This window comes from Lagopus leucura, unplaced genomic scaffold, assembly GCF_019238085.1.
Source record: "Lagopus leucura isolate 7727_CA_CO unplaced genomic scaffold, USGS_WTPT01 Super-Scaffold_810, whole genome shotgun sequence".
Classification (NCBI taxonomy): Eukaryota; Metazoa; Chordata; class Aves; order Galliformes; family Phasianidae; genus Lagopus; species Lagopus leucura.
In genome coordinates this window covers 2916975-2939658 of record NW_024962261.1, presented here as the reverse complement: position 1 = coordinate 2939658, position 22684 = coordinate 2916975, and the positions used below count along the sequence as shown (strand labels likewise).

General features: G+C 37.7%; 1 protein-coding gene across 1 annotated transcript in view; it reads left to right on the top strand.

Annotated features, from left to right (window-relative positions):
- EDIL3 (EGF like repeats and discoidin domains 3) overlaps window positions 1-22684 on the top strand; it is a 274624-nt gene that overhangs the window by 208151 nt on the left and 43789 nt on the right. The window contains exons 7-9 of the mRNA XM_042866211.1: window positions 6341-6496; window positions 7408-7552; window positions 12772-12956. Coding sequence (XP_042722145.1) covers window positions 6341-6496; window positions 7408-7552; window positions 12772-12956 — 486 coding nt within the window. The remainder of the gene's footprint in view (window positions 1-6340; window positions 6497-7407; window positions 7553-12771; window positions 12957-22684) is intronic.

The window sequence follows — 22684 nt, the reverse complement described above, 5'->3', positions numbered from 1 at the left end:
ATATCTATAATGCCAAGTTAATCAGGAATTTGTAAATGAAAAGAAATTTTACAAGGCTGCAGGCCTCTAAACAACGTGAGATTGATTATGGACCTCTATTTAAGAAGGCAGCCTAAACATACCAGTATTTGAATAATTCATATAATGCAGTTGATGTCATTCATATCAACTACGATCCGGACTAAAATAATGGCTTAATAATAGGAGACAGGCCAAATAAGTTTTTAGTCTCTCTAATTATGTAAACACTTGGAGGCACAAAGTGAATATTTTCAAAAAAAGTCAAAGTGAGAAATTTTTTTTAAATTCGTAACATATACTCCTCCATGTTAACATTACAGTTTGGCCCAGATAGTCCCTGTGATTGGTTTTATTTATGTATACTTTTTTTTTTTTTTTTTTTTTCCATATAACTGGGTTTTGATCTGTGTTCTGATCTTTTCATAGGCTTAAAAATTAAATTAACAGGCCAGCTAACACCTCTGTTTCAGCTTGCCTAGCTGGAAATGTACAGAATTTTACTTAATTTATTTAATTGAGAAACATAAAAATGTTGGGTTGCCTTTAGATGGTTGGCTGGGACTAAGCCGAAAGTACAGGGAAGACATGAGAGTTCTGTTTTTACTGTATGAGATGAGAAATGTGCAAGGTACCTTGAAATGACAATATGAGGAGGATGAGTTTGCAGAGGATTTAGTAGGAAAGCTGTGAAGAGTCTTTGCTGAATCTGCATCGAAGTCAGTGAAATGAAAAGGGTTTGTGCTCAGAAATAACTGGGTATCTCATCAATTTGCCTGCAGGGCACAATCCCACAGTCACAGTAGGAACTACCATTTCCAAAGTGGCGTATAGCAAATGACTGTGTTTGTTCTCCCAGACTGTCACAAATTTGAGATAAAACATGTTGACTTCTCTCTGTGTAACAAACTCTTATCCAGAACAGCAACAGCTGCAGTGCCACCGTGGATAAATCACTGCATTACCTAGTCTGGTTGCTGGTTAGGATATGTGTAGCTGCTGCTGTCCTGATCACATCATTGCCCTCAGCTTCACCTGGAGAAGCTCTGCTGACAGGCCTGGTTAGGAGAGTAACAGACAACTACAGACAAGCAAGACAGACAAACACTTTACATCAAGATGTTGGATACTCTGCAGCAGGAAAAATAACAGGAAATGACCTATGCTGGCCTTGCTGGACCTCATCACATTCCAAGTCCTGCTCTGCAGTCCCTGCTCCTGACACACTGTCCAAATGAAACAGCAGCATTCAGTGTATTCAGCATGCACCGATGCTTAAAGATGGAAGGGGAATCATGGGAGGAAGCTTTCATGCTCATTATATTTCTCAGTCTTGCAGGAATCATGACAGGTTACTCCTTCCCTGAGTTTATTACAAGCATTTTCATTGCCAAATTTCCCTATTTCTCATCAGAAAATGTTTGTGTGGGAGCTTTCTATCTGGCTTTAACAGAATTATGACTTAAAAAATATTAAATTTCAATCCTTCAAAAGCTGATGAAATTATCAGGGAGGGTTGCTATAATAAATCTTTGTGTACCAGTATAACCTCAATCAGTCCTATTTTTATCTGAGTAATAGTGAATTTTAGTGAAAAAATATATACTTTATGCCAGAGAATATGGAGAATTATTTATAGCAGTGCTATTGTATGTCATAACTGAACTAGGTAAACATCATAGTTCTCCGTAAACTGCATTTCTGTTTTGAACAAAGTCTCATGAAAAACTACACTTCAGGTTTCAAAGAGCCAGCACTTTCTAAAGGCTTTAAACTGAGCATTTCTTGGAAGCTGGCTGTTAAGGTGTACTTCTTGCCAACCTGTTCTGTACTAAATGTTAGTGGTGGTGTTGTTAATAGTGCAGCAGTAAATGAGAAGATCATGGCTATGTTTGTGGCCAAGAGCATTGCATATGCTATCCACCTAAAGTCACTCCATCTTTTTATCCTTCTCTCTCTATAAAATAATGTGTATTAGATAGATGCAGATGTTTTTTATTCTTGTTTTTTGATCAAGTTCATGGCTTCTGCATACTGATTGTTCTATTATTTGTTCACAAATTGCAGAGATATATGAATTTCCATTGGTGGAATACCTAATTTCTCCTGTTTTGTTACATTGGCATATTATGACAATGACTTTTGCCTCTTCTTCTGCAGTTCTACATTTTTTTAAGCATGCTGGAAAGTTCTTCTTGGACTTTAGGACAGTTGGTTGAATAGCTCCCTCATAAATATGATGTGATTTATGGTCCAGATTTACGCTCCTCCATTTGCTCACACCTAGAAGTGAATCTGCAGAAGTGCATTACAGATTTTCAGAGGTGGTTCTGAAATGTCTTTGAAAATAATGCTCTATCTTTATTCTGTGCAATCTGTAGGAACTGTAAACTTGCCTTGTTCATATTGACGTTTTCTCCTGAGAAAAAATAGTCTTTTTTGTTTATTCTTCCTTTCTGACAAGGATTTATTTTCAGTTAAATTCCATTTAAATTTTGATTGCCTACATCTTCAACTGTTTAGACATCTGAATGATACAGCATCCCAAAACTGATTTCTATGAATCATTGCCATCAAAGACATTAGTACACCAGTGAAAATTACTGCTACAGAATCAGTGCCAAGAGCAAAAAACATGACAAGATGCTTCTTCCTCTCCTGTTGAAAAAGGCAGTGGCTCTGTAAACTGCTGCAATGAGAAAAGTGGTCTAATCATGGTTCTGGGAAGATTATGATGATTGAAAAGAACAAAATTAAATGAAATTTCAGGGTTGGTGGGAGTATTTTAAACTGATAGAGTGTAATTACTCCCCAGCTCTTAAGCATGCACCACACTTGAAAGCACTGCCTGAGAGCGATTTTTTTTTTTGCTTGGCTCTGGCTATATCATAGAATCATAGAACAGCCAGTGTTGAAAAGGATTCATCTGGTTTCAACCCCCCTGCTACGTGCAGGGTCACCACCCACCAGACCAGGCTGCCCAGTGCCACATCCAGCCTGGCCTTGAATGCCTCCAGGGATGGGGCATCTGCAACCTCCTTGGGCAACCTGTAACAAACAGTGTGTCACCATGCTCTGAATGAAAAACTTCCTGCTAAAATCTAACCAAAACCTCCTCCGTCTCAGTTTAAAACTATTCCCTCTTGTCCTGTTACTGTAAGAGTTTATGTCAACTATCTTTCCGAATCAGCATAGTGAATTTGTGCTACATGGAAGAGGTTTCCCAAACAGTGGTGGAAGCCCCACCGCTGGAGACATTAAAGGCCAGGCTGGTCTGTGCTCTGAGCAGCCTGATGTAGCTGTAGGGGTTCCTGCTTATTGTAGGGGAGTTGGACTAGATGGCCTTTTAGGGTCCCTTCCAACACATGGTTCTGTCCTACTGTGATTCTGTGATTATGCAGATATTACCCCTTTCATCTATAATTAGATTTGAATGGACTTAAACGAGATTATGGCCTTTACCTGCTTGATTTAGTGTTCATCATTTACTCTAGTCAAAGGAAACTTTTGCACTGACATACAAAGGCAATTTCAGGGAGATTAATTGTGGGTATCAAGTGGCACCTTACTCAAGTTCTGTCAGATGGTGTATGCTGTGAGGAAGTGCAGCAGTGGGCACTCTTTACTGGGATTCATGTGTAAACATCATAGCCAAAATCTTTACAGTGAGTGACATGTAAGTTGCTGTACTCTGGAGCTGACTGCAGCACCATGAATGGGGCTGCTTTCTTCACAGTGTAGCATCAGAAGGAAGCCAGGCTGGAAGAATGCATCAGGATTTTTAAGCAACACTTTCCTCAGATTTCTATGCAGGGATCTTCTACTTTCAGAGCCTTTGCGATCCATTAATTCTTAAATTACTGGGGCAAAGCCCGCAAAGTACTAAGGATCTTCTATCATCCTTGATTTGCCTGGTAGATAAGGGGTCCTTTATGCCCAAATAAGCTACTGCTTTTTTATAAAATGATGTGTTGAACTCTTGTTCTTGCCCTGTTGATTTTCACTCCTTTGTTTGAAAACAAAGTTGCCATATAATTAGAATATATTACTTCCAAACCTAAATCTGTATTTCTCTTATGTACACAAAGTAGAGCATCTTGAGTTGTTTTTCTTCACAATTGCCATAGAAAAAAATGCATTGAAAATGCTTTTAATGCTAAAAGAGCCGGTTCACATTGCACACTGGGAACTGTGCTTCCTGCTGAAGTACATTAAGTAAAAAAGATTTTCAGCACTAGCTTCATTATAGCCATTGAACAGTTATAATAGTTTGTGTTTTACTAAGCTCTGACTTGAGAAGTTTAAAACCCATAAAGGAACTCAGACACAAAGGGCCAATTAGTTCCTGCTACATCCATATACACTGAAAGGAGCTGCCGCCGTCACGAGGTTAGCCTCATGAGAGTTTTGTATGTAAGAAAGCTGCAAGGATTTGAAGGCATTTTTCCTCCCTCTTCACCAGGATTTTTCTGCAAACACTGACAAAACCTGCAGACCTGATTGCAAAACACCATGTCCTGTTTTCATTTCCTAAGTTGTTCCAAGCTCAGTGCTGTTTAAATCCAGATCTCCACGTATGATTCAGAACTTGATTGAAAAAGCTTCTAAAAGCAAAGATTCTGTCTGTTAAAATACAGAAGTAACATTGTGTAACTTACATGTTCAGGTGCCATGTACAGGTATAGAGGGGCCTGCTCTACAGTAGAACAAATGCAGGGTTTTTCCTTCCTTAAAGAATTGAGGTAAAACGTTATGCATATTAAGGGAGCATTAAAAAAATTAATTATTTACATTTAATTTTGATTATTTTTCCTCAAATCTTCCTTCATTCAGTAGTGCTCTTATTTCTCCAAGTTTCAATTCCTGCTGAAGCATTTAGCTCTTCAACAGATTATTTTTGCTTGTCATTGGTGGAGGATTTTTCATCATTTTGCTTCTTGAGGTGCAGCGTTTGATTTGTTGTACATTGAGGCTGAGGCACAAAAAGGAGACAGTGTAACAGTAATCCTAATCTGGTGGCTAAACTCATGGTTTCCTTAGAAACAAATCATAAGAAATATTTTCTATATGAATCCTCACCCAAAAAACACTTCTTAATATTAATATTTGGGGGAAAAAAAAAAAAAAAAGTGAATCTGAAACATTAGGTATATGCATAAGATCAAAGAACACTAACAAAACTTATTTGGTATTGTGTTATCTTCCTTGAGATTTTCCTTTTCCTGAACAGTTACACCTGAAGATATCACTGAACGGCACATATAGAAGGCAAATAACCAATGATTTTTATGTTTGACTGTACTTTTTAATTTGTTTTTGAAAATGATTTTCTTTTTATTATAAATTTTGTAAATATATGTCATATTCTTCTATCTTGTCTATTTATAAATAATCTTAAATTCTATACAGAGAGTTAAATCTTTATTACAGAATTCCAGAAATCTTTGTGTCTGACTGTTTGCTGCTCTGTGTTAACTAAATTTTGAAATGGCAGTAGACAAGAATTGTCCTCTTACAAACATATGTTGGTGGGCTTTTTTTTTGCTCTGAGAAACAAGTAACACAGAAGATTTTCCAAGGCAGACAGACCCGAATACCTTCTGATTAATGCCTGTCTAAATTCTTTCATTCTCTCCATTATAGCTGCAAATGTTCCTGACTTTTCCTGGTGTCTATGAGAAAGATCCTGTGAAAAAAACCTAATTTTTATAGGCATCTTCTCCTCTCTCCTACAGATGTATGAGTAGTTATTCATTATGTATTGTGAGAAATGTGATAAAGCAACAGTAACATTTATTGTTGCTTTAAAGACAAAAAATATTAGAAGCCCAACTATTTCAGTCAAGTAGCGGAGAAATAGCTAGAGCCTTACAAAAACACAGCAGTAAAATACTGCCTTTCCTCACTTTCCCATATAATATGTAATGAAACATTGTAACACTGATGTCTGATAATCCTTAATAGCTGCTAGATTACCTTTCCAAGTGACAGAAAATCTTGAGATCATATCATAAAGGATTTAAATGTCTGGCTGGCAGACACTTGATCCCTCTCTTGCCTCTGCATACGCCTGCACTGGGGCTGCCATCCCAAGTGGTAAGAAACGCACTAAGTTAGCCTTTTCTTCCTTTTTTTTTTATTAATTTATGTGTGCATATGAAATGAATGAAAGAAGTACAGGTGTAAAGATAGCATTTTTGATGTTACAAGTATGTTTTTTTCTTTCTGATATAAAAAAAAAAGAAGGAATCAAAGCAATCTAGGATCCGAATTGTGTTCCTCCGTAGGCTAGCAGTGATGTTGTGCCATTTTACTGTTTCAGATAAACCTACAGAAGAAGATGCGAGTCACTGGAGTTATAACCCAAGGTGCCAAAAGGATTGGAAGTCCAGAGTATGTGAAATCTTACAAAATTGCTTATAGCAATGATGGGAAGTCATGGACGATGTACAAAGTAAAAGGCACAAATGAGGATATGGTAAGATTAAGTCATCTCTGTATGAATATGTCTTGTGGTCCAGCTCAGTAATTTGAGCTATCTCTGGTAGATAAGCCTAATTACTTGACAGCTTGATATAGCTTTCCATGTTCTTATTTTATTCCAGAAAAAAAAATCAGTAAATTCATACTTTCTGTCTGCTAAGAATTTCTTATACTTTAATTGATGGTCATATAAATGCTGTGTCCCAAGGCTAGAAAAATCCTGTTTATTACACTTATCTAATTTTCATTTTAATTAGTTTACCAGTAATTACTCATTGCTATGTTTTCAATTTAGTCTTATTACATTGGCAGATTAGTGTTAACCCTTTAAAGCATTGAACTCATTAATCAGTGCTAATCTCCTTGCTACACAAACAGTGTCATCCAGTGAGAAGTGCTCATCTACAGTTTTTAAAGAGAGCTGTACATACAAAGCAGGCCTAAATAGAGGAATGCTTACAGGTTTAATTCAGTGCCCGCTGAGATCAGTGGGAGGGTTACAGTACACTTCAGTGGGAACTGGACCAGGCTCTTGGAGTAGAGGCGAATAATAAACGTCAATCAGTGCAGATAATTGAAGGTTAAATGAATAAGGCCTATTTAATGCAGTAATTAGACAAGAAGATGTAATTTATTGCATTAGTAGATCAGGTTCCCAGGAGTGACAAGATAGAGGCCCTGAGTCAGTGCAGGTAGCAAACACACACTGGTGCAAGCCAATGGAAATGTGTTTTGCTTAAAGATTTCCTTATTGAACAGTGGGGGAAATGGGGCATTCTCTGTGAAAAATTCTGTGTGAAATGTGGAAAGCAGATCAGAAGAGTGGATATTTCTGAAGCATGGAAATGAGCTATACCTTTAGTATAAATCTTGGTGTGTTTTTGAAACAGTTTTGTTTTTTTACAGGTGTTCCGTGGAAATGTGGACAACAATACCCCATATGCTAACTCCTTCACACCTCCAATAAAATCACAGTACATACGCCTGTATCCTCAGGTTTGCCGACGACATTGCACACTGAGAATGGAACTCCTGGGCTGTGAGTTATCAGGTGGGTTCCTTGAAGGGAACAAGAATCATAAAATCACAGAATGGCTTGAGCTGGAAGGGATTTTAAGGCCCACTCCATTCCAATGGTTTGCAGTGGGCAGGTTACCCATCCCAGATCAGGCAGCCCATCCACCCTGGCCCTGAGTGCCTCCAGGGATGGGGCACCAACAGCTCTCTGGGCAGCTGTGCCAGGGCCTCACTGCACTCTGAACAAAAAATTTCTTCCTTATTTTCAATCTAAGACTACGATTTTTCAGTTTAGACCCATTTTTCCTTGCCTTATCACTACACTCCCTGAGGAGTCCCTTCCTGTCCTTCCTATAGGCCTCTTTAGGTACTTAAGGGCTCAATCAGGCCTTACTGGACTTTAAGCAAGCACTGCATTTTCATTCCCATGGACTAAACAACCTTATGGAATACAGTTGGCAGGCAAAAATTAATCTGTTCCTACGTAAATCGTGTCACAACTATACTGATATAAGTAATAAAAGTGACAATATTCTATTGCAGTAGGACAGTAATAGTAGTAGGGTAGCTCAGTAACACTTTGTAAATCTTTCTGGAACCAAAGCTGACCTGATTCATTTCTCATGAGGGTCAGGTACATGCCAGCCTCAGAGGTATCAGTGTGCTTCAGCTGCAGCCAAACACCACTCAGAGTGAAGACAGACTTATTTTGCTGGGCTGCTTTGACAAGATTTCAGTTTAAATTTATGTTGTGGGTTTCCAGCAGAAGCAGAGATTGTTTCTTATAGCAGAAAGTAAAAGAGTAAGTGGAGCCAATATAAACCTCCTTAAGGTTTGTAGTAGCAGAAGTTATAACTCAAAAATGTAAAGCCTGACCTCTAGCTACTCTCTTCAAGAACTGTATTCCCTCACAAATTCAGTAAAGCATGTAAATTTTTTATCTTTTTCAAGAGATCAACCTTTTACCAGTGGGAGCGCTCCACTGAATTCATTTTAGAATGATTTTTATGTGACTGCCTGCTTACTGTACAAACAATAGTCATCCAATTCACGAATGATATATCAAAACAGCTGGAGTTAAATAATTCTCAGTTCTCTAGTGGCATCAAAACCAGATTCAGAAATGAAAAGTTAATGCATTAATCTCAGTGTAGCCCTTTTCCAATATAGATAAGTTTGAGAGTAAATAGAAAATTCTGTTTTGCTGCTTTAGTCTATTAGATTTTTTTTTTTTTTTTTTTTTTTTTTATGTCTTCCATTTCTGGAACCGCAATTTAGAGCAAGCCCTTGCCAGAATGACCAGGAATTGTTTTGCTCAAAGAACTGTGAAAGCTACTGAAGTGATTTCATTTCAGTGGTCTCCTAACACTTTCAAGGTCATCATTTCTTAGAACCAGGGGCAGCCAAGGCTCAGCTGAATAGTTTCAATCTTAATGAAAGAAGAGTGTACATAAAGAGAGACTAGTTCACTCTAATTACAGGTGGTCTGTCTTAAGCAGAAGAACATGCTTCCCTGAAAAGTGCTGGTCCTAGGAAAAGAATCATTGACAAAGTGACTGAGACTATGTTGCAACACCAGATCATCCTAAAAACTAATCTTTATTAAGCTAAACTTAAGACGATCATTATAGTCATTAAGGTTGGGAAAGACCTCTAAGATCATCAAGTCCAACCACAGTGTTCTTTATAATCTGTTATAGGTATATATTCTCAGAAGGACCCAAGGTCACAGCTTGCTGAAAATTGTGATCAGTGGTTGTGTAGTGGATTATCAATAAATGAGACATCAATCTTCATAGCCTTGTGTTCCTGCTTTCCCCATGCTTTCAGATCTCTGTATTGTAAATTCCCTTTCCACCATAGGATATTCATTTCTGAGGAGACACAGATTACAACTACTGCTTATTGTAATGCCTTAATTAATTAATTACTAGCAGTAGGAGCAAAGTGTAGTTATTCAGCAGTGGATGACTTTCCACAACAGTCACTCACTCATGCAATGTACTCATATGTTCACACATCTGCATTTGGCAGACAGTTGCCTTCTTGCACGTGGTTCATGTCGTATATGATTAATGCTAGTGTGTTTTGGTAGCCATGGACAAATTTGGCAAATCCTTGGTTTTCTGAGCTGTCAGTTTTTGCAGAGGAATGTTGGTCCCCAAAATTTAACCGTCCTTGGGAAACTTGCACATGTAAGTAAGTGTGCATGTATTTTTCCTCTTTTTGGCTGGTTGTTTTCCAGCAACTATTTTTCCATGTTAACAGTACCTGTACATACCGGTCACACAAACTCTAATATAAAAGCTCTTTATAACATCCTTGTTTAATACTAGGTGTCACTCCCCTTGTTCATCCTTAGTAGTGTATAATCTAGAAAGGAAAACTGTTTATTAGTAGGAAGAAAATTTTCTAAATTTTCTAATTTCTAAATTCAGTTACCATTTTTCACAGGTGGTGACATCCAAAGCATCTGAAATGTCTCACTCTTAAGATGCTCCTCTGAGCTTTGCCCCAAGTGTGTCTACGTGAGCTCTCATTAACAGGTTGTAAAAGTGGAGGAGAGTTTAATCCTTTCTCAAGGACAATATGAAGTAAATTTAAAGAACATGCAGCATAGTGGAGGTGTCCCAAGGAGTTGTCAGCATTATTACAAATAAACTCCTATGAAGGAAAGTTACCTATGGACACAAAAGTTTTATATCAGTTCAGTGTTTCTGTTGTATGTGCTCTGAGTGAAAGAGCACATGAACTATCAAAATACTCAGTCATTTCCTTTCATGCAGGGTGCCACAGGAGCTGCAAGGTGCCTGTGGTCTCTCTGGCACAAGGCTATCACATCGTTGTGCCACCTATGTGCATCATGCTTATATCTTTTGCTTCACTTTCCTCTTCCACTGACTCATAACAACTGTCTTCCTCCTCCCCCTTTGTTATCCTTTTGGGGCAGTAGAGAAGGAAGGCAAGTGTGAAATGCCATTAAGGCATGCATGCATGCACAGGCACACAAGCAGAGACATCTGTTGTTTCATATATCAAAAATAACACTTAAAACTGTTTTTGATTGATTGGACCAACACTGAAAAACAGTTTTGACAACCCTTGTTTTTGTGTCTGGAGCTCCCTTCATATTACTCAGATGAAACATTCCTGCTGAAAGTCCTTGTGATCTTGTAGTGAGACTTCAGAGCTGAATAATAAGCCAAATTCTTTTCTAAAGCAACAGATGAGTCTCCCTTATTTACACTATCATTTCTTCCCTTCTACTCCCAGGAAAATTATTTTGTTGTTTTTAACTTGGCAGTTCTCCCAGCAGGCAAGGCTACGCATTTTCTGTTTTTGCAGTGTGAATCAATTCTAAAAAGTTTATTCAAAAATGAACTCTGGTTTCTGTTTATTTCTTTCTATTCAATATGAAACATGCCCATATTTCAAAGTTAAAATACACTTATTGTAAAGAACATGGTATCATTACCTGTCTCTGATAATTTGCTCCTGCTGTTTGACCCCACTGGAGGGCTTGGACTTAGCTGCCCTGATTTGAATCCCCTATGAATCCAGATGATTCTGTGGTTAAAACAATTGGAGAAACTGAAAGTAGAACCTGACCAAAAGGCCTTTGCTAAGAGTATCAGAGAAACCAAATAAGAGTCACATCTTACAAATGAAGGTGAGCATATTGTGGAAGAAATGAACTTTTAAGAAAAAGAAAGCCAGCATTGATATCTAGCTCAAATAAAGCACAAAAAAAAAAAAAAAAAAGACAATTTTGAGGGTGTTATAAGTGGCCATACCATTCTGGTTCTATCAGAAGACACCAGCTGAGCTGGGTCATGTCACAGCAAGGAGGCCTTCACAGCTTCCCAGTGTGCTGTAAGCAGCAGAGCTGGTGGTGACTCAGGAAATGATTACCTGTAAGGAACCAGCTCAGTGGCTTGGGGTCCAAGCACCAAGTGATAAACCTATGTCTTCACAGTGATACATAAATTCAAGATCCTGTCCTTCATAATCATCACAGGGGGATGCACTCCTTGCACCAGCCCCAGTGAGGCTCACTAAGTATGGGACACGTTCTGACCCATCAGGTTTTTAGATGGGGAAATTAAAATGTTATTTAAAATTTAACAGAGATAAGTAGCTATTGAACTGAGGAGAATCACTGAAATTGTGGAATTAAAACTTCTGCAGATTTTTGACAGCTGGAACAGTTAATAAATGAGAAACCTGTCTCTTTTTATGTTCCCAGCTCCACCCAGCCATACATCCACTTTTCTGGAGCTTTACGGAGGCTTTTCTTGTTCTCAGCTACCTGACTTGCCTTTCTTTTCCTTTTATGTCTTAAATCAGGTATCCCACCTACTTTTCTGACTTCCAGTACTGCTATTATAGTGGTGCCATTCCGGATTGTCTTACCTGTTCTCAGTTTCCCTCTTCCTTCTTATGGATCTAAATGCATTTCACATATTCTCAGCCTAGCAGTACAGAGGAATATAGAGTCGTTTGTTAAATTTTTATTGTTTATATTGTTATTGTTGGCCCAGGTTGAGTTCTATTTTATTTCCACGAACACCCAGCAGGGATAAGGGAGAAACTCAAGATCTATCTTTAGCAACAGTCAAAATAAGTCAGCAAAGTGGGACAACCACCTGGCTTAAGCTAAATGAGCCTGTAACTCTATTTCTCCTACATAACTCTCTACTAATATTCTCCCTCCTTCACAGTCATTATTCTAGTCTTCTACTCTGCCAGTATGTGTGGGGGATTTTTTATTTTTGGCTGAGTATCAAGTAATTTGAAAGCGTAGAACTCAGTGCTTGTTAACATTTAAACTTCAGTAATGTTATTAAAAAAATAAACATAATGTTTTCTCAGCACACAACCACGTGCTTGATGTCACAAGGAATAAAAACATGGTAAGAATGAAGTGAATAGAGGAAATAATAGCAAATTCCTGGACAGAAAAAGAAAACCAAGATAAGAGACGAGTCATCTTTTCTGTGGGTTTCTGTTCATACATTTGTGTGGGTCTAAAATACTTTGAATTCTGTATTTTGTTTTCAATTCTTCCAAGTATTGAAACAAAATGCCTTGAATTGGCTATTTTTCATTTGTTTGTTTGTAGTTTCTCCCCAACAATACTTATGATTAAAGTCCTTTCTTTGAGAATTGCTAGTTTTCTTTTCCATAAGGGAAAACCTAAACCACTTACAGAGATAAGTAGCGTGTGTCACAGATCTTATTTTGTTCTTCCAGGTTGCTCTGAACCCCTGGGGATGAAATCAGGGCATATACAGGACTATCAAATTACTGCCTCCAGTGTTTTCCGAACGCTCAACATGGATATGTTCGCTTGGGAGCCCAGAAAAGCCCGACTGGACAAGCAAGGCAAAGTTAATGCCTGGACCTCGGGCCACAATGACCAATCCCAGTGGCTGCAGGTAAACTTCCACATAAAATTTCACAGGCATTCGTCTTCTTTGTCATTCCAGCATTCACTGGAAGAAACCTGGCACACTGAAATTATCTTTGTCTAATTGAGACTGCTCAAAGATGCGTCAAGATCAGTCTGACAGTAGCAAGATTGATTCAGCACATAAATTCATTATAAAGCCACGCACAAGGGATGTTTTCAGCCTGAGAGTGATTTATACAAGTCAGTAGTAGGCTAATGTGAAAGACTGCAATAAATCACAGTATGAAGGCTATTTGACCAGTTGCTGACACATTTACATTTTTTGAACTGTTGAAAATAGCAGTGCTTTGAGCCAGCTGCCAGTTTGTGGTGGAGTTCTCAGCAGGAAGCCTCAATATTGCAAGACATGTGGTGCTAACCCCCTACAATCTTTCCACATATAAATTATGACATATTAGCTTTTTTACCTACAGTTGCTAAGCAATTTAGCAATATGATTACTGTCTTTTCTCCAAGTTTACACATACACAGCAAGGGAGAAGCAGTTGCCTCATCTATTTAACATTTAAATAACTGTAGATCTTGGGATTTACAGAAAGTTTTTTAGAGGAGCTTCTGGAGTGGCGGAAGATTTTGTTTTACAAGGATAAAGCAGATGAAAATGTTTTTTACAAGTAAGAGAGAGGCAGTTTTATCACAGCCAGTGTTAGCCCTGTCAGTGATACCAAGAAACCAAGATTGTGCAGAGGCAGTGCAGAAATATCCTGTGGTGCATTATTTCTCCGTGGGCGACAGTGGATTTTTAAATACAGATGGAAAAGAGTTGCAAAGTTAATTCTTACATTCTGTTCTGTTCTAAGTCTTGCTATGTTTGAACCTACCTGAACCTGCAAATTGAACTTGGACTCCTGTGACCACTTGTCAGTTCTCCGCAAGTCCTTTAGCGGGCATATTTTCTTATCTGCTCAATAAGAATGTTAAGAAACATTTATATATTTTTTTTCCAAAAGAATTCTTATTTTGAAAAGGAAAAACAAACAAAACAAAAAAAAAAAAGAAACAGGCATTAAAATCACTTGTTTTCTCACTATTTAAACTGGTCATTAACTTCCTTATACTGCAAGCTGATTTTTCTGAATTCAGTGTGTGAGTACAGACAGACTCAGATACTTCAAGACGAGGTAAAAGATTCTGTAAGAAAGACATGCCTGTCATTTAAATTTGTCTGCTCAATGTTGTTCTGTTAGCTGGTAGCTCTCTAATTTTTTTCTTTAAAATCCAGAGCACGGTATTATAAGCTTTAGCACTCTGACTACAATTTTATCGTCATGCTTCTTTCACAGAATTTAGTCAAAAAACATTTGTAAGAAAAAACATGTGGAAGCAAACTTATCTCTACACCCTTTTCCCTCAGCCATTAAATATTACAAGGGGTGATCCCAATAGCAATTCCATAGTATCCTAAAACAAGCTTAACGTAAGACATAGGTTTCTGGATTTCACTAAAGTGGCTGTCATACCAATGTGCTGTTTCAGTGTTAGCTTTATATCCCTTTTAAATTTTCTCTGCGTGCCTTATTTGGTTTATCTTTTAAAATTTTCTCTAGAAAGCCAATAGAATTGAGTATAAGCTACTGAATTCCTTCAAAAATTATTGTTGAAATATGTAGTATTTGAATAACTTGAATATCTCTGTTGCATCTTGTAGTAATCTGGGAGAATCTTACCTAAATGCCATTGTTATCAACCATTCCTCTCCTTAAAAGCGTGTGAGCTGATAGACATATCAGAGAACCTGCTGTGATGATGGTTGCCGAGAGGTGATTACATCATATGCATAAATGCTTCTTGCTGCTTATGGGCAGCTTACAGAACTTTTGGATGAACCCTAGACTTTATATAATCATAGAATGGTTTGAGTTGGAAAGGGTCTTAAGGACCACTTACTTCCTGCCCTCTTGCTGTGGGCAGGGCTGCCACCTGTCAGGATCATACTGTCCCAGACCCAATCCAACCAAAATTTGAATGCCTCTGGGGTGTCCACAATTTCTCTGGGCTGTCTGTGCTAATGCCTCACCACTCTCATTGTGAAGAATTTCTTCCTTGTATCTAATCTGAATCTACTCTCCTTTAGTTTAAAGCCATTACCTCTTGTCACTGTGTGCTCTTATATAAAGTCCCTTTCTTGTAGGCCACAATGCTGGAAGGTCACAATGACATCTGCTTAGAGCCATCTCAACTCTCTCACCCTTTCCTCCTAGGAAAGGTGCTCCAGCCCCCTGATTATCTTCATGGCCCACCTCAGGACCCACCCCAAACTGCTCATCTTGTACTGGGGACCATAGAGCAGGAGACCTCCCCACCTCCCCTACCTCCTTATTTTGCTGTAGACCAAGATATGGTGGACTTTCTGGGCTGTAATAATTTCACAAAGGTGTTTCCAAAATAAAGGACATCTCTAAGGAAGAGCATTTAGGAGTAGAAAGAGTTGCTGGAACTCATTATTCCTATTAGATTTGGTATTATGAACAGCTATATTGTTCAGTAACACCAAGCTGCATGTATTTCGACTACAAAGTGAGTACAAAGTGAACACTTCTGGTTCATGTTGAGTTTCTAATCCACTAATACCCTCAAGACTTTCTCAGGATGCTCTTAACCCATCCATTGCCCAAACTGTGTTTGTGCTTGGGATTTCCCTGACCCAGCTGCAGTATCTTGCACTTCACCTTGTTGAATTTCATGAGGATCATATAGGTCCACTTCTCAAGTCTATTGTGGTCCCTCTTAATGTCAACCTTTCCCTCCAGTGTATTGGCTGTACCACATAGTTTGGTGTAGTTCACAGAATTCCTCAGAGCACACTTAATCACCCTGTCCATGTCACCAACAAAGATGCTAAACAGTGCCTGTCGTAATAACATCCCCTGAGAGACACTTGTCACTCATCTTCACCTGGACTTTAAGCCATTGACCACAGCTATTTGAATGCAGCCATCCAGCCAGTTCCACCACATGTTCCATCCATCAAATCATCATCTCCTCTATTTAGAGACAAGGATGTCTTGTAGAACGGAGACAAATGCTACGCACAAGTCCAGATTGATGTCAGTTGCTGTTCCCTTACTACCAGTGCTGTAGACCCATATCTCACTCCAGTTTATAGAAGGGAGAGGAGGTTCTTTTTAGTATATGTATACCCAACGTGAGATTAAGAAACAACGGTTCAAATGTTGGTCCAACAACAACCAATTACAAATCTTAATCGGGGAGGTGGGGAGGGGGAGGAAGGACACTATTAAGAATTAAGGTAACGGGGAAGGAAAGGAGGGCGATGGAAAAGATAGGAAAGAAGAAGCAAGGAGTCCTTATAGGAAGCAAGAGGGAGATAGTCACCATCATGGATCCAGCGTGGTTCATAGTTCAGGCTTCAGTAGTGGTGGGTCATCGGGCGTTGTTCCGTTGAGGAGGATGGTGACCACAGCAGTGATGGCAACTTTTCAGTGGTAGTACCAACTTATAAATAAGTCCAAAGTGGTCGAGTCAGCTCTCTTTGGAGTGACAGCTCAAATCCAAAGTGATTGAGTCAGCTCTCCTTGGAGTGGCAGCTTCTGGGTCTGGAATCTCAGCAGAAACTCTTTTGTTTCTATCTTCCTGGCCTTGCCAGCAGATAAGAGGGAGCAAGGAGGTGCCAACTTGTATCTCGCCTTCACAGGATATAGAGGTGTCATACCATAGTCTCCCATAGCAAACAGGAGTCATTTGGTCACAGGCTAGGTTTTCCGCCAGTAGACAGTCCTGAGCACTATCTTCTAAAGGTAAACAGCTTCAAAGAAATGTAAAATTGTCCACACAGTATGTTGCTTGCCAAATGACAACACCCATCTCTCATCTCCTGCAGTCTTATCACAAGAAATACCACAAGAAAGCAAGCTTTGAGCCAAAAAACAAAAACAAAAACAAAAACAAACAAAAAAAAAAAAAAAAAAAAGAAGGATTCATACAACCCATTGTAGCCGGCCACCAGATTTGTCACAAATTATTTGCCCTTAGTGAAACAACACTGACTGTCACGAATCACATTTCTTTTTTCTGAGGATAACTAATTTTTTATCATGGTCTGGAGTTGTTTTACTCTGTCTCCCATTCAAATGGGAAATTTCTGAATCTTCTATTCGTGTTAAAATGCATGTAAGTTCTTTGCTTTGAAATGTTCAGGGTTACTACATCCATAACTTAGCTCAAAAGGCTATGAAGAGACAGTTCTACTCAGTGAAGTTCTACTCAGTGAAATTCAGGTTCCCCCCCCATAATGCAGGGAAGAAAGTATTTTGTGAGAGAAAAGTTAATGAGTTAAGATGATCAAAACTGTCATTTTCCAGCTCAGCCATAATGAGGGCATTAAGAGATGTGATTTGGTGGTGGAAGTTGATGAGTCATGTTGACAGTTGGACTTGATGATCTTGAAGGTCTTTTCCAGCCCAGATGGTTCCATGATCCTATGGATGTGAATTACCCATTGTGCTTGCTTCAAGGGACAGCCTTGCCATTCCTGTAGAGATGAAGCTGCAAAAGCCATATGTCTGTTACCTAATTCACTGCACAGGATCCTCCATTAATTTAGGTAATCTGCCTCTTTAGTGTCTCTGTACTCACTTTGTAGTCGAAATTCATGCAGTTTGGTGTTACTGAACAATATAGGTATTCATAATACCAAATCTAATAGGAATAATGAGTTCCAGCAACTCTTTCTACTCCTAAATGCTCTTCCTTAGAGATGTCCTTTATTTTGGAAACAGCTTTGTGAAATTATCTGAATAATAGTAAAACCAAACCAGAAGATGGGGGTGAGAAGCCTGAAATTTAGAAGTAATGGTTTACTTCCCGTAATTATGTATAACCTTAACATAAACAAAGCAAGGTAAAGCATTTTAGGTTAATTACTGAGAAAAAGGAAGAAAAGCACAAACTTAAGTTTCTTTAAAGGCAGCCTTATTTCTCTTATCACTCTAATTTGCTTGTCAGCATGGTTTACTACTTTGAGCCAGATCACAGTTTTTTGCAAGAGTTCCTTGCTGATATTCTGTACCAAGGCTATTTTTTCAGGTTTGATGGTGCTTGCACTTCTCCTGGACAGAACCCAGGTCTGTCAGTCCAGTTGGTCACCCACTCTCATATTTTCACCTCTTGGTCTGAAGTAAATGTTGAAGTCCTTCGGCACTGAGGCTATAAAGTTTATGGAAAAGATTCTTATCTTTCAGATGTTTGATGGCTGCTCTTATCAATATAATTTCAACCTTTGTGTTTTTTTGTTTTTCTAGCCAAGACTATCATTCATTAGAATTAAGATTTTCTTTAAAATCCATTTCCATTCTACTGTTAGTTTTCCACAGCTATAAATTTTGAAGTCAGGAAAGAAGCTTAAGCTCACTTTCATCTGCTTACTGTTAGTTAAATTTCTGTGTTATTAAAAGTTTCCATACCATATTTGTCATTGTATTGATTTTCCACTTTGTATCTCTGCTGGTCCTTTAACGCCTTTGCCCGTTTGTCCTTTGCACAGTGTTTCAGCAAGTAATTTCTTTGATGCTGTCTCTCTGAACTGCTGTCCTCCGCAGTATTCTTTGCAGCTGAGGCTTCTTATTTCATTGGGTTTCTCCAAATAGCTGGAGCTTTCTTTTTCCCACCTCAACAATCTCCTTCATTTGTTTTGCATGTTACCTTAGTTTATTCTAACAACACATAATTATTAGTATTTTAATTTGAAACCAGTGATATGCTGGTTTGTTTCTTTTTAAGGACTGTATCTCTGCAGAGCACAGCTGGATGAAAAGGATGCCCATCCGGGAATCCTGCTGAGGTTCATTTGCCTGACCGTATTATCTTCAGCTCACCAGCAGCACTGCAGTAGCTTTGTGTTTCTATTTGTACTTGAAACTTCAAAACAATTTACTCAGTGCAAGTTTGACTTTCACGTATTTTCTTAGGTTGTATTTTGCTGCTAACTTAGCAGAAGGTTCTGCAGCTTGATGTGCATAAGCAGTAAACTTTGTAATACTAATTCACAGTTGTTTATATTGCTACCACTGAGCTCCAATGATTTAAGGAAATCATCCTTCTCTTAAACAGAAGAGTGGAGCAATAAACAATGTCTGCTAATGTTTCTTTTACTGATTGCATGTGATGGAGACAGCTAAACTCCGTTAGAAAATAAACATTCTGATAAGGATAGGAGATTGTTTTGAAGATTGGCAAACATATACCTACATATTTTTCGAATGTGATAATTGTCAGTGGTATAGCAACACGTTTGGCATGACTGTTTCTCTTGCCAGCTTAACCTCTAGTATTAGATAATATTCTTGAGTCTTTTTCATCAACACTGTTCAAAAACAGTTGTCTCAGTGATGCAATCTGACTTACTCTTTTTGTCCATTTTTCTGCATCACAAAGTCTCTTGTTTGAAAATGAAGTATTCCAAGTATTTCTTTAGTTTTTACTGTAGTATATGCAAAAAACATCATAATGTACAAACTGTCATGTGATTTTAGTGTTTACTTCATTGCTTAGCATTGTTTTACAATGCTTTGAGTTTCTAAATCGCCAGATGAAAGAGCTGTAGTTACCTAAAGGCTAAAATGCATTAGTCTTCTATCTGTTCTTCTTGTAGAGTACTCTTGTAGAATTCAGACTTTTGTGCTATGTTTCTTCAATATTTCCAGAAATGGACAGCTGTATAGGTGCTATTCATCACTAAAACTAATTGACTAAATAACTGAAAAAAATTGAGATTAAGAGGAGACAGACAGTAACCATGCCTAATGCCATGTATCCTTGTGCAAACCATGGCTGATGTGAGCCTAGAGAGACATCTCAGCCCTTTCGTAATGTTTCACTAAGCTATTGACTATATGACAAAGAGACTAAATTAGAGCAATTTTTAGATTTAGAGATTTATGTATGAAATGTACATATTCAATGTATGTATAGCTTAAAATGGCTACTTCTTACTATTTTCTTAGACTCCTTCTGTAGTCAATGGAATAATAGTCAGGAAATAACTCATCATACCCTAAGCAGTTGTCTGAATTTCCTATTATGGACCGTTGAGATGTGACCTAACTTTATTATTCAGAGAGACAATCAGCTTAAACTACAAGATGCATTTTTTATATGCTGAGAGTTCTGAAAGGTGAATCTTTCCTTTTTTCTGTTTTGTTTGTTTTTAAATATGGCAAAGAAAATAATGTTTTTCATCTCATGTTGATTAGCTTGGTTGTTTTAATGTTGTTTTCTGCTTTTCATCTGGTACTTGCTACTCCTCTGTTATTTCACCTGCCTCCTTCTGGTCTGTTTTGCCGTATATGCGAGTTTATTCTTAATGAGTTCTGCAAATTATTACCACATAGGAAACTACTATACTGTGGAGTTTCATAAATGCTGAAAACAATGCAGAAGAAGAAAGTTATGAGTATTGTTTTATTATCTTTTGAATTGTGTCATTAGCAAAGCAAGTATTTCTATCAGTGAAGTAGACAGTATAGTGATTTCTGTCTGGCCACCAGCTTAAATATTTTATTTTCCTACCCACACAGTGGAAAGAAAAAGGAAATGCTTAACAACGTCTTAATTAAGTAAGGACTTGAAGTACTCAAACTCCGAATAGGATAAAATGTTAGATTAAAACCAATCTAGTAATTAATGAGAAAATTACATGACTTTTAGAAGGCCTGGAGAGCTGAACAGCTTATTGTGACTGTTCTTTGAAAGACACTGAAGTTTTCTATTGGTATTGTAAGCTTAAATACAATGTATTATAATTGAAGGGGGTGAATCTTTTTTACAGCACTAATAAACAATAGCCATTACTAGCAGATCAATCAGGAAAGCAACCGATGTCCTTTACATTTATAGCACAAAAGATCTTTTTCATTTTTCAGAAGCAAGGCTGTCATTCATTTTTAATTACAATTTCTAACTAGCAGAAAAGTAAGCTTGCAGATTACAAAGAGAAAACTTGTACAGAAATAAACCTTGCTTTCTACCATGTTTGCTACTGGGTTATTGGAAGCTGTTTATGGTCAGTAATGTTTTTTTGGTTTGATTTTTTTTTTTTCAATTCAAAATTATGTTCTTATTTTCTTGTTGTTTTTTGAAAGGTAGCTTTCATTTTCTGCTTGAAGTCCTTAACTCAGTTTTGGCATCTCCTTGATCTTAAGTTGCTATTGAGGAGTTTCACTGACTAATACTCTGATCAGTTTGTTTGTCCACTGCTTGCAGCCACATAACAAGGCAGGCTGAGATTAAACTATTAATACAGCTCTTTTTCTTCCCAGACTTTCCCAGAAACTCACTATAAATTTTTCCTGTAGAAAGTCGCCAGTTATAGAATAAGATGGTAGCAGATAAATAGTTCCCAGTGATGTAGTCAAAGACAAAACCAGACAAAAAAAGGTACCCACTAATAAATTGCACACTGTTAATTATATCTAGTTTGCACTGCCTTGGCTGGAATTCTAAGCGGGTCACCTTTTTCCCATAAGCCTCATAGTTAGTTTTGCAACAAGCTGATCACTTGTTGGTTCTAGGACAGTGTAGGTAGAGGTGAACAGCAAGTAATTTATTTTTTTTAAACTCTGAACAATTCCTTTTGGTACCATTGCTTTTTTAATGCTACTAACGTGCACACAAATCTTGGAGAAGTGGTACTAAGAGATATGCATCAGTTTCCTAGTCACAGTTTCCTGTCAGCACATATTTGATGGCCACTCCAGAGGTCACTCTCTAACCCAGTTTTTCTCCCAAATCAAGTTAAATTTCAAGTTAAGTGCATTATTCACATTAATAATGTTACTAAATTGTGCATTTCAGCATTGCCCTTCCTAAATTGCTTTTGACTTTGCAGAGCTCTCTTCTGCAATCCATTTTATGGAAATATGTATAGTGGTAATTGAATTTAAGCCTCAAAATTAAATAAGGTGGCATAAAATTTTGGTTTATTTTGGCTTTTCAATGCTATGTTTGGGCTGTATTTTGCCAGTTAGGTATGAAAGTCTAAAACTTTGGTAAAATCATAGATTTTACTCTCCTTGGCTAAATGCAAGGAAGATTACTAGAAGGACAGGAGGATGCAGAAGATCTTTTTGCAAGGTGTCAGGGAAATGAGAAACAGAGTTAGCATATTTGTTATTTCCTGGACTAAGAATTCATAGCATAACAATTTCATGAGCAAGTGCAAGCATTAAAGAGTCCATCTGGACTGTAAAGTAGTTATGGTTAGGATTTTAGGAGAAAAAAGTTTCATTGCAAAATATCCTATCGTGTTCAATGAATTGTTTCCCACTTCTTCTGTTAAGTCTTCTTTAAAAAAATAATAGGTTAACTCTGTTCCAAAGCCTGTCCTTGAAACATAACAGATTCATCATCTCCACAAAAATTACTCGAGAAGTTTCTATAAACAGTTGAATCATATCTAACTCTAAAGAGCTGCAAGAGAGCACTGTCAGTTCTCTTACTAATTTGTGTTTTTTTCTGTATCGCCCTCCTGCAGATGAAAGTTAAATTGAATAGTGACTTATTTCCTATTACAATAGCAGCTTTATATCTTGCTTTAAAAAAAAAAAAGAAAAGAAAAAAAGGGAGTCTAAGCAAAAACTCCTTGTTATTCTGAATTTTGATGTACACAGCATGAGAGTCTGAAGTATATTTTGTAACTGTGCATTGACAGTGGGAATTTTCCTTTAACTTGACATC